General features: G+C 54.4%; 1 protein-coding gene and 1 non-coding gene across 11 annotated transcripts in view; both read left to right on the forward strand.

The window, feature by feature from the left end:
* The first annotated feature begins 328 nt into the window (after nt 1–328).
* CARS1 (cysteinyl-tRNA synthetase 1) overlaps nt 329–12589 on the forward strand; it is a 56013-nt gene continuing 43752 nt past the window's right edge. For 6 of the 10 annotated variants that reach the window (XR_004029722.1, XR_004029721.1, XR_004029720.1 and 3 more), the window contains exons 1-2: nt 329–445; nt 9726–9974. Coding sequence is in view for 4 of the 10 variants with exons in the window: in XM_030811445.1 (XP_030667305.1) it covers nt 421–445; nt 9726–9974 (274 nt within the window). In the remaining 6 variants the exon portion in view is untranslated. The remainder of the gene's footprint in view (nt 446–9725; nt 9975–12589) is intronic. The other 4 variants (XM_030811451.1, XM_030811448.1, XM_030811446.1 and 1 more) reach the window with 3 other exon arrangements.
* LOC115835010 lies at nt 9206–9368 on the forward strand. Its single transcript, XR_004029978.1, has one exon. It is a non-coding gene; the product is annotated as a U1 spliceosomal RNA (small nuclear RNA).

Consider the following 12589-nt stretch of genomic DNA (forward strand, 5'->3'; position numbering starts at 1 on the left):
CCCTGCTCCAGGTCGGCCTCCTGGGAACCATCCCGTCTCGCCAGCACACCCTGTCCCGAGGCCGCCTCTGACCTCCAGGCTGGGCCTGGTCCCCACGGCGCTTAGCGCAATCGTGATTTAAACATCTATTACAGGACGCTCAGTCTTTAGTGCCTGTCTCCCCGCGGCTGGGCTGAGTACTCCCAGCACGGACACTGAACGCTTGCCCGTGCGATGCTCCGGAGCGCGGGTCGCCATTGGGTTGAACTACAGCTCCTAGCATGCTCCGGGCCGGCGACATCCGGAGCCCCTGGTGGTTGCCTAGCGACCAGGCGTGTCCCGGAAGACTGGCCCGGCGCGGGGTGCGACTTCCGGGGCGGCGGTTGCATCAGATTCTAGGAAGTGTCTGTAGCTGCAGCTGCGGGTCCGGGATTCCCAGCCATGGCAGATTCCTCCGGGCAGCAGGGTGAGCGGCGCGGCCAGGCCAGGCTGAGGGCGGCTGGGGGCCTGACTGGGCGCTGGGTGCTGGGCTCGAAGGGCGGCGAGTCCTTATGTCTGAGGGGCCGGGGTGCCTGGGTTCTGAGGGGCGGCTGTGTCCGTGGTCTGAGGGGCGGAGGCGCCCGGGGTCTGAGGGGCGGCAGTGCCCGGGGTCTGAGGGGTGTCAGTGACCGGGGTCTGAGGGACGGCGGGTCCTGAGGTTCGAGGGGTGGCACGTCCTAGGATCCGAAGGACAACGGGTGTCCGGCTCCGAGGGACGGCCCCTGGGACCCCTGGGACCCCTGCTTGAGGGTCTGCCAGACCCGTGGTTGGAGCACAGACCCCGCGGGGACCCGAGCCCGACCGGGGCGCTGCCCAGACCACCCAGCCTCAGTTTCTTCACTTGGTTCCTGCCGAGGTCCCCTTGCATCCTCACCCCGGGAGGTGGCCGTACATCAAACAGCCTCTCCCCAGCCGGTGCCTGGGCGGGCCCTCGCTCCCTCTTGCCCCAGCTGGACTTTAGGGGGGAGACAAAGGCCCAAGGGTTGTTTTGGTTTTCTGCCCAGACCTGGCAGCTTCCGGGAGGTGGGCGGAGGGCACCTGAGGTTGGTACTTAGGGAAATGGGGCAGAGGACGCCAGGGGTACGCGTACACACAGTAAAAGGGCTTGGGGCTTTACCAAGGCTTTCATCTCCATTCCGCAGGCAGTCCACTGCAAGCTGATTGTCAGAGCATTACTGCCCCATTTTATTGCCAACCCGGGAAGGTTCCCCAGGGACACAGCTGTGTCAGCTCCCCTAGTCACTCGTGTCACCAGCGGGTAGACCTTGAGAGACCAGTGAGTCTTCTCTCACTGTCCCTCCAGCAAGATTTTAGGTGCTGGAAAGGCAAGAGACTGAATCAGAAAGCCCAGATTCCTAACAGTCTGGAGCAGGCTTTCCAAAGGAAACATTCTCAGTATCTAGTTTTTAATTCTTTTGGCTGGCAAAAATTAGATGCAAGTTCTTCTAAGACACCTCCAGCCCCCACCCTCAGTTTAGATCGTACCAAGATTTCCTTAGCATCCGGTGGTGCCCTTTGCCCCTGAGGGTTTATTGGGTTATAGGTAGGTAGTTCTGACTACCTGGGTAATCTGGTGGCATGGGGACACCCAGATGACAGGGCTACACTCTTGTGCCAAGTGGCAGGAGGTAGTCACCTTCCAGGCACGCCGCCTACCACCCTACCTGTGTGCCTGGATTCCAGCACCATCTCCACCCATCCCAGAGCCAGGCAGCCCTCAGAAGTCACCCAGATTCCTGTAAAACAGCATCATAGTTAACAGCCCCAACTCTGGAACCACCCTGGAAGGGCCAGGGTCCCAACTCTGCCCCCCACCCCACAGCAAACCATGGGTAATGGCTCCTACCTTGGAGCATGGAGTGCAAATGAATTAATAGATGGGAAGGATGTAGAAGAGTGCCTGGCACTCAGTAAGTGCTGTGTCCATGCTGAAAGTCAGAGCCTGTTTGTTTTCAAACTAAAAATGTGTTTTTGTTCATTTGTGAACGTAAATGACATATTAGTAGTGTTTTGTATCTTGTTTTTAAAAATAGCTTTAGAATTTTAGGTTTTCAGAGCCTTGTAAGAATTGCCTTCTTTTTGGAGCTTGCCATATAGTTTGGGATTGCCCTCTCCGGGCTGTCAGGGCAGCAGGCAGATTGCCCAGTCCTCAGCCTGCGCACAGCATCTCCAGCCAGTGTTCTTTTGCCCCAGGGCATGGCCCACCTGCCTTTACTATCACCTCCTCCCATCACACACACACACTCTCAAAGATGAGAACAGGAAATAAAATCCAATCGTAGGCCGGGCTCAGTGGCTCACACCTGTAATCCCAGCACTTTGGGAGGCCGAGGCCAGCAGATCACAAGGTCAGGAGATCGAGACCATGATGAAACCCTGTCTCTACTAAAAATACAAAAAAAATTAGCCGGGCCCAGTGTCGAGCGCCTGACTACTCGGAGGCTGAGGCCAGAGAATGACGTGAACCTGGGAGGCAGAGCTTGCAGTGAGCCGAGATCGCGCCACTGCACTCCAGCTTGGGCGTCAGAGCAAGATTCCGTCTCAAAAAAAAAAAAAAAAAATCCAATCGTAAATGCTTTCAGTGACCATCTTCCCAGATTTTTCAAGGAGGCCTTCATTTTTGTACCATCTTCCCTAAGTTGACTCAGAACGTCTATTTCTCTTTCCTGATCTCATTGGGTATACAGCTTCTCCTTTGTAGTCTTGAAGGTGCATAGGCTTGGTGCCTGTCCAAGAGCCTGATTATTTCAGAAGGATGAGTTTCATTTCTGAGGTTTCTAGGGTAGATGGAGCCCACCTCAGGGCCTTTTCGCACAGACTTGGGATACCACTTGGGCGGCTGCTCATCAGGTCAGACTTATAGTTTAATTTTTATACAGTTTAATTCAAGGGTCTTCATAATAACGCAGCCAGCATTTTTTCAGCATGAGTCTGTGCCAGGCACTGCTCTAAATGCTTTACATCTGTTATCTCCTGCCACCCTCGGAGGAACCCCTTTGAGGAAGATCCTGCCGGCATCTTGTATGGATGAGAATCCTGAGGTTCAGAGAAGTCAAGCAATCTGTCCACCATCATGACTAGCCAGAGGCACAGCCAGGCTCCCAACCTGGGCAGGCTGACTCAGTAGGGACCTTAACTGCTGTGCTGTGCTGTGCTGTGCTGCCTTTGATGATTCTCTTCAGACTCACAATAACTCAACCCAGTGAGTTAAGGCAGACGAGAATAAAGCTGATGCCCTTCGATGTTTTCCCCAGAGTCACATGAAATGTTTGCTCTTCTATGAACTCAGGTACCATGTTTCCAGGTATTTGAAGAGTCTTAGGCAGTACCCTTGGGGTAGAGATTAAGCCATTTCCAGTGTGGGTGCTCTGGGTGGCAATATTGCTGTCTGATCACCCCACAGGCTCATTGTGAGGGATGCTGGATTCACCTAATAATGAATAACCTCCCTCCCAGTAAGGAAGAAGATGGAGATGCCGTTCTTGGGGGTGAGAGAGGATGCCTGGGGGCCACCTTTGTGAACGAGTGGCAGCTGGACCTCCGGGGCTGGTGATCAGGATGGGGGGGGGGAGAGTAAGCCCTCACCTGTAGGAGGAGGCTCTGGTCTCTGGGAGTGGGTGGTGTTGGCTCCTAGTTGGTGAGAGCAGGGGTGCATGCCCCTCTCTCCTCCCCACGATTCATGTCTGGGGGCTTTTTCCAGTCCCCTTCTGAGCACTTCTTGGGCAGGGAGTGGGTCATTGGGAAGGACCCAAGAGGAGCAGCTATAGAGGGTGGGACCAGGGGAACATTTGCAGAAAGGGAGTAACCTGCAGGGTGAGATGTTGCCTGGACACCCACAAGATGAGGACCCTGGTGGGACCTTTGAAGTAGCAGGGTCAGAGGGCAAAGGGTCAGGGTGAGTGAGGGGTGCAGACCCCCACCAAACTGAGGTACTTATTAGGAACTCAGACCTGCTGTAATGGGGTCTGCATTTTAGCAAGCTACCCACCCATGGGGAAGCTGATTTAAACCTCACTTGCTGGGCCTACCCCAGAGATTCTGATTTGGCAGGTCTCTGGCGAGCCCAAGAATGTGATTTCTCTGGATCCCCCAGGTTCTGCTGCTGATGGCACACCAGGGCCATGCCTGGAGTGGAGCTGGGAGAGCCTCAAGGGAACGCCGGAAGAGAAACAGGGCAGCCAGGAGAGGTTTAAATGCTGATAGGAGGCCAGGCATGGTGGCTCACGCCTATAATCCCAGCACTTTGGGAGGCTGAGGTGGGTGGATCACCTGAGGTCAGGAGTTCTAGACCAGCCTGGCCAATATGGTGAAACCCTGTCTCTACTAAAAATACAAAAATTGGCTGGGCATGGTGGCGGGCACCTGTAATCCCAGCTACTCGGGAGGCTGAGGCAGGAGAATCGCTTGAACCCGGAAGGCGGAGTTTGCAGTGAGCCGAGATCACGCCACTGCACTCCAGCCTGGGTGACAAGAGCGAGACTCCTTCTCAAAAAAATAAAAATAAAATAAAATAAAAATAAATAAAAAATAAATGCTGATAGGAAAGAGCCAGAGAGAGGGAGAGGTCGCACTGCCACGGTTGTTTGACGTGTCAGGGATGTTGTTCATTTGGTGTGGCTTTGTTTTGGTATCTGTGCTGAGTGATTGCCTGGTACTTGCATGTGATTTCAATAAATGTTCTGTAGAGACTCCACCTTTGTAGCTGGTGATAACCACCGTCCACATTTGGGAGATTCCCATGTCCCTCAATGTGTTGATGAACTGAACTGCAAGGTCACACGGTGGTCGACATTCCTTCCCGTGCGAGCAGAGCAGGAGTTTCAGCATGGAGTGTGCAGGCTCTACGATGAGGGCCAGTGTCGAGGAACAGGTCCCTGGGAGGTTTTCCATCTGCCCAGAAGTGTTCTCATCTGATCTCAGCATCAGACTGATAGACCACAGCCTGGCTCAAACCCATGACCACTTGAAAGCTGACCTATTTTTATTTGTTTCCTCGAGACACACTTAAATGCAGCTACCACAATTACCCAAATGACTGTCTGCGTCCATCTCATGGAAGCCTGTCATTCTCCTGTGCTTCCCTGGGCACTGGCACCTTTCTGCTCTGAGAAGATCCTTCCCAAGCGTGGACTTGGTTCCCTTTTGATGAGCCGTCTAGGCTGCTCTAGACGGTACATTGAAGAATGATGTGATCCAAGATCAAGGCAGATTTGGTAATAAACTTTTAAAATAATAAAATTAATTAAATAAAAATGAGTGTGTGATCCCCAGGAAAACGCCAGGAAATTCTCTGTGTGTAGCATGCGGCTATTACAATAACATTAATAATACCAGAGCGATTATGATAATAATGATGGCAAACGGGGCCCCTGGCTCTGTGCCACGCAGCTTTTAAACATTTTACAAGTGTAATTTGACTTAATGGCCTGCAGCTTTACAAGGCTGATGTTATGAGCATGTTTTACCATGAGGAAATGCCGCCCTGTGTGTGAGTGTAGGCACTCAGCCCTGGAGGGCGTTGGGGCCGCCCCTCAGGTCTCCAGAGAGGAGATCCACAGCGGCTTCAGGTCCCAGATTGCTTCCTCAACACTCAAAAGCCGCTGCAGCCGTTAGGACATTTTATGTTTTTCTCATTTTAAAAATAGCAGATGCTTACTGCAGAAAATGTGAGCTATGTAGAAAAAGAGGGAATTAAAATCACCTGTAACCCCCTCTCATCAACCATGGTCACTGTCAGTGTTCGGGCCGTTGCTGGTGGTCTCCATCAGAATCGATTGAGTGTGAGAGGCACATGACTGTCAGCTCACTGAGCTGGAAGCCGATGCTGTGTCACTGTTTCTCAGGGTGCTGCTGTTGTCTCTTCTTCCCTCTTGCTGTCGTGGAGTCCAACCCAGGCATGAGCAGTTGCAGAAGACCAAGGCTCAGGGAGGGGACAGGGGAGAGGAGTGTGGAGGGTCAGCATTGGAGAACAGCTTTCGAACTGTGGCCTGACCCGTGAGGGGACAAGGCTCACCTTCCGGCTCTGTCCATCCCTCTGACAAGTTCTCTAATCTTTAGTGAACTTCATTTTCTTTATCATGAAATGGGACCACTGCTGGCAGCTACAGAGCTGTTGGAGGGAAATATCCAGCTAAACTAGAAGTCTCCTGGCTGGAAGTTGCTCAGCAAAAGAGTTTGTAGGAGTCTGATATTTATTTAGAGTTAGTTTTCCAGGACCTCACTTTGGGGTGCTTGGAGCTGCCATGGTGGGTCTGCCTCCGCCTCCGTCCTCCCTGATCTCATCTCCAGTTGGGTGGAGAGCGCATCTCCATGTAGGCAGCCTCCTTCCTCTCAGAGGGAAGCCCCCGGCAGTGCCAGTGCTGACACCGGGCCTGTAACTGTGGGGATGGGGCAAGTGAGAGGCCCTCAAGAGCTCCTGGCACCCCCCTGGCACCTTCAGCGGGGCCAGAGTCCGCCCCTGTTTCTCTTTCCTTGGACTGTTGGAAGAGCTGAAGTGAACAGTGACTTGTTCTTGTGTCTCTGGTATCTTTGGGCAGCAGGGCTCCTGCTAAGCAAGCCCCTGGGGGCTCAAAGCAGCAGAGGCTGTGGCCAGTTCCCAGCACTGGTCCTTGTGCAGGTGTCTTTCTGAGAAGGGTGCATGAGGCCCAGTGTCATAGGGGAACGCCAGCCCACCGGTGGCATGCACTCTGTGGTGCCATTCTGCTGTCCACTCATCTGTTCCCTTGGTAACTTTAGCCAGTATCTGGAATGTCACATGCTCAGTTGTAGATGCTGAAGATCAAGCAGTGAATAAGGTAGATGGAGCGGTGGGGCAGATGGTGAAGGAAAGAAATGTGGGCATGTATTAGACAGGGGTGCTGCGGAGAGAAAGAGCAGCCAGGCTCAGGGTCTAGAGGCGGGTGCCATATGGACAGGGAGTCCTTGAAGATCTGGTGGGGAAGCCACACCTAGCAGAGCTGTGAAGGATTAAGGGGCCTGCTGGTATTTGGGGAGCATGCCCCCTAAAAAAGGAGCAGCAGGTGGAGGGGCTGTGTGACTAGGGTATGGTGAGTCAGGTGGGGGCCCATGGCCAGCATGAGGACAGGCTTGTGCTGCTGGCGAAGTGGGTGTTAGGGGGCAGTAATGTGAACTTGCCCTTTGCAGCAGGGCCGCAGGAGCCCTGTGGCTGTGAGGGGAGAGCCATGCTGGCTACAGGTGGCGGTGTCTGGCTTGCAGGAATCCAGGTGACAAGGGCTGGCTCTCAAGTCCAAAGCCTCTTGAGTTAGAGGCCCTGGATCCTCCCGTGGGTTGGCTATGGGTGCTCCTAAGGATAACTTGTAAAGGGGTGTGATTCCAGCTTTGGCTAGAGAATGTGCCCAGAGCTTTGCTTCTGGGTGCCTATGGCTGCTTGGAGTGGGTGGCCATCTTATTGGGGTCAGATGGGACAGTGGCTCCGTGCAGTGGGAAGGAAGCAGGGCAAGTTAGAGGGACGCTGCACTTGTCATCCCACCAGCGAGAGTCATCCCAGGAAGCCATTTTAAGCCCTGCATCCATGTTGAGACTTCAGGAAGGCTCTCCCACACAGTGCCCACCCCTTTACTGCAGAGAAGAGGTGGCTTCAGGACATCTTCTCCGGCAGCCATGGAGGCCGGGCCCTGGGGCATTACATGGCTCCGTGGGCTCCCTGGCGGGTGAAGAGCTCGGCCCAGTGGGGGCATTCTTGCTGCTGCAGCTGTGCACTCCATTCTGACTCATCTTTGCTGACACTACAGCGTTCCTGGAAGTGCCAGTTATTGGCCTGACACGAAGGGTTTTCCCCACACTAAGCAAAGCAGAGAAAGGCATTCGTGTGCAGTTACCCCCACGATACACTCTGCTGTCTGTTTTCAGAAGCTGTGTGGGTTTGGTTGGGGTGACTCTGGCTCTGTGCCAGGAGTAAACACAGAGATGGGGGACAAAAGGGAATGGGAGAAGGCAGAGAGGGGGACTGTGATGTGCAGGGCATCTACGCCCCGTGGCTGTGATGTCGGGCAGCCTGTGCCCAGGAAGGGCAGCTGGCACAGCAAGGGGTGGCCAGACATGTGCTTTCCTACCCTGAGTGAACTCTGGGGTGAGAGGGTATTTGTGTGGAAGGAGCAAGCATCGGTCCATTTCCCACAGTCCTCTCAGCAAACACAATCACTGGTTCAAGGTTTGGATGCACCTGTGCTCATGGGCTCAGGGACCAGACTCCCTCCTCTGGCCAGAAGCCTGGCACCATCTGCCTGCTCTGCCCCCACTTTAGGGACGCGGGCTGGTGGACACAGCACCTGGTCCCCAACTCCCATTTTGGAGGTAATTGCAGGCAGATATTCCTTAGAATGGTGAGACAGATTTTATTCCCTAATTCCTGACAGTAGGGAAAGGAGCTGCGTTCCCTGCCAATTCAGCAGAGGTGACTTTTGGATTTAAAGGGAGAATGATTAGCTGGGCCTGGTGGCATGTGCCTGTAGTCCCAGCTACTCAGGAGGCTTAGGCTGGAGGGTCACTTGAGCCCAGCATTTTGAGGCTGTGATGAGCCTTGATTGCGCCACTGCACTCCAGCCTGGGCAGTAGAGTCAGACCCTGTCTCTAAAAAATAAAAATAAATAAATAAATAAAAATAAAAAAGGGAGAATGAAGGAGGAGAAGGAGGGTGGGCAGGGGCTCAAGTGAAAAATGCCATGGGGCTGGTCAGCATGCATGTGTCAAGGCGGCCTTGTCTACAGCTGGCAGTGGTGAAAGTTAGGGTTCTGCTCCTCCTCCCAGTGGTGACATGAGGAACAGTGGCTCTCGGGTCCTTGAGTGACACACCTGAGTGGTGGAGGTGCACACTTACTACTTTGAAGGCTCTAAGGAAGGAGGCTGGGGCCTGGGGCCAGGGGCCAGGTGAGGCTGGCTGGAGCAGCCACATTCTCCTGGCAGCCCTGTGCTTTCTTGGGCTGGTCCTTTGAGGGGGCCCAATCCTCCTGAGGCTGTGGCCTTGACCTGCAGAAGCCACGCTGGAGTCCAGCTGTCTCTTGGTGCAGGGGTGTAAATGGCACACATTGTCAATGTGGGGTTCTCCCTACCCCTCATCCCCCAGCACCCAGAGGGAAAGGGTGCGGCTGCGACAAAGAGGCTTGAAGTTGGTTTGGTTTCGGGGATTTTTGTTGTGAGTTTTTAAAAATTGAGGTAAAATTCACGTAACAGACTTAGCTGACAGGAGGGATGCCATGATCGTGTAGGGAGCTTTCCCAAGGCGAGGCTTATCCGTTACACTCCAGATGTGCTGACCCCTGTGATTTCCCCAAATATCAGAAACTGAACTGCGTAATTTGTGATGGTGTGGACCTGTGTTTGTGCTTTCCGTGATAGAAAAAATAAATTAAAAATGTAAAAACTAAGTAATTTATATGACATAAAATGAAAAGTGCACAATTCTGTGGTATTTGGTGCACGATGTTGTCATGCAGCCTTCAGTTCTGTCTAGTTCCAAAGCATTTTCATCACCCAAGAGGAAACCCATCCGTACCTGTTAGGCAGTCACTCCCCCGACCCCAGTCGACACGCTGCCCCTGTGCCTTTACCTGTTCTGGATGTTTGGTGTCCAGGGAAGGGCTTGAACACCTTTTTCCTTGGTTCCGCACCATCCCCTAGTCCCTGTCTTTCTGGCGGCCTCTGGGCTGCCTGCCTGCCTGCCTGACACCATGTGCCCTCTGTCTTTGCAGCTCCTGACTACAGGTCCATTCTGAGCATTAGTGACGAGGCAGCCAGGGCACAAGCCCTGAACGAGCACCTCAGCACGCGTAGCTATGTCCAGGGGTACTCACTGTCCCAGGCAGACGTGGACGCGTTCAGGCAGCTCTCGGCCCCGCCCGCTGACCCCCAGCTCTTCCACGTGGCTCGGTGGTTCAGGCACATAGAAGCGCTCCTGGGTAGCCCCTGTGGCAAAGGCCAGCCCTGCAGGCTCCAAGCAAGTGAGTAACAGAGTGGGTTCCTTGGCCATTAGAACCTCTCTCCCAAGGTCAAGGGCTTTCTCCATCACCCTGGTGCTTACCTGGCGCCTGCGGATACCCCAGAGGGAGCCTCGCCCAAGTGTGTCTCGAGCAAGTGGCCTGGATGGGCAGACCCAGCGCTTGCTGGATGGAGGTTGGGATAAAATCACGCCCCATGGAGTTGGTTATTCAGGAGCAAGATGTTCACATCACTGGTGTAGCAGGATTGCCTGAGGTGGTGGGGTGCAGAGCCGCTGCGGCTCTGGGGTTCCACATAGCATGCCCAGGCCACGGGCCCTAGCCTTGTGATTTTTAGCTAAGGCTGTGCCTTGCTCTGGTTGACGCAGTTCTTTATTTTTTCCATAAGATTGTAGCTTGTCTATCCTCCAGCTTTAGAATCATTGAATCCTAAAGTTGTTAATTGGCATTGAACTTTTTTTTTTTGAAATGGAGTCTCGCTCTGTCGCCCAGGCTGGAGTGCAGTGGTGCGATCTCCGCTCACTGCAAGCTCCACCTCCCGGGTTCACGCCATTCTCCTGCCTCAGCCTCCCGAGTAGCTGGGACTACAGGCGCCTGCCACCATGCCTGGCTAATTTTTTGTATTTTTAGTAGAGACGGGGTTTCACTGTGTTAGCCAGGATGGTCTCAATCTCCTGACCTCGTGATCTGCCTGCCTCGGCCTCCCAAAGTGCTGGGATTACAGGCGTGAGCCACCGCGCGCGGCCAGCATTGAACTTTTTAAAAATCAGAAATAAGTCATTTTTTCTCTTTGAGATGATGTCTGTCCTGTAGCTCCAGCCTGTTGGTGCTGGTTGTGTCTGTGGAACGTGCCTGTGGTTATTTGCAGGAGATATCCTGGGATGCCTGCGTGTCTTTGTCACTCTCTGTGGCAAATCTGAGGGGGCTCCGTGCCATCATCACTGAAGTATGCCTTTGGGTGGCTCAGCTCCTCCTGTGGCTGTGGGCACTCCCCCACCTTCATGTGGGGGCAGGTTTAGTGCTGTTTTCTGGTGGTCCTGGCTGTACCTGGCAGCCTTCTGGGGGCTTCTGCAGACTCCGTTGGGGCCTGGGATTTGGAACATGCCACCCTGCCTCTGCCATGGGTCAGGCCTCTGCTAGACCATTGTTTCAACCGGGGGGAGGTGGGGATGTCACATCTCCTAGGGGTCGTGTTTTCTGGATAACTCTGCAGCAGACACTCCTTCCCCAGCATAGGGTGGAGGCCGTTGCTGTGCAGGTCATGTCCGTCCCCATGTAGCCATTCCTGCCTGAGCCTCCAGCACGGTCACCCAAGTGACACCTGTGCTATGAGGTGCCTTCTCTCCAAGGGCTCGGGTGTCAGGTTGTTCCCCCTGCCGTGTGCCATTCCAAGACACAGCCAGAGGGGGCAGGCTTAGGGAGGGTGGAGCGGGCCCGGCCCCTCCAGCTCAGCAGTGGCCTGTCCAGTCTTCCCTCATAGGGACTTGCTGCAAGAGCGGCACAGACACAAGCCTCCATCCACACTGTGGGATGAAGGAAGGGTTTTGCTCCTGCAAACACCTGTTAACCTACAGAGAGGAAGCAGAGCCACGTTGCTGTGTAACAGAATGGACCGTGGATAGCACTAATGGAGTTGTTGTGCCCTCCCCAGGTTCCAAATCTCATCACCCAGGCTGCGCAAGAGGCTGCCAGGGTCTGCTTGTGCCAGGAATGATGGACATTATGTCAGGCGACCCTCACTCAAGCTTGGTGTACACTGAGCAGAGGATGAGCAGGGGCTGAAGTGGGAGGTGGGAGCTGGAGTCGGGGACTGCCAGAGCATCCAGTGACCTCGAGTGGGTCCGAGGCGCCATGGAGTCCAGTGTAGTGTCCTCGCCCATGTCCCTGGGATGACAGTAGCTGTGGATCTCCCTCCATGCAGCTATGAGACTCAGAGCCGCTTCCCACTGAGTGGGAATGCCCTCTATTTCCATTGCTCATACTCCCCAAGCATGCACCTTCCTTCCTGGCACGGTGGGCCATGTGCCCCTCCTCCTACTTGCCCTTCCACCTCTGTTGGCCATCCCAGCAGCATCAGATGTGCGTGTGTCTGGCCCTCAGTATGCCTGCCTGTTACCAGTCCCTCCCATGTGCCTTCTGTGTCCTGTCTCCAAGATCCTCTTAGACATGGAAAGACTCTGCTTGGCCGGGCGCGGTGGCTCACTCCTGTAATCCCGCACTTTGGGGGCCGAGGCAGGCGGATCACAAGGTCAGGAGATTGAGACCATGCTCACTAACTCCATGACACCCTGTCTCTACTAAAAATACAAAAAATTAGCCGGGCATGATGGCGGGCACCTGTAGTCCCAGCTACTCGGGAGGCTGAGGCAGGAGAATGGCGTGAACCTGGGAGGCGGAGCTTGCAGTGAGCCGAGATCGTGCCACTGTACTCCAGCCTGGGTGATAGAGCGAGACTCCGTCTCGGGGGAAAAAAAACAAAAAAAAAGGAAAGGCTCTGCTTAACCCCCAGGTCCCTACTCCTGTGAAGCCAGACCCCTTCCTGGGGGATCCCTTCCCTGGATTGCCAGCCTCCAGCACGTAGGTCCACTGGATATGAGGACGTTGAACTTGTTGAGCAC

Source organism: Nomascus leucogenys, chromosome 4, assembly GCF_006542625.1.
Source record: "Nomascus leucogenys isolate Asia chromosome 4, Asia_NLE_v1, whole genome shotgun sequence".
Taxonomy (NCBI): domain Eukaryota; kingdom Metazoa; phylum Chordata; class Mammalia; order Primates; family Hylobatidae; genus Nomascus; species Nomascus leucogenys.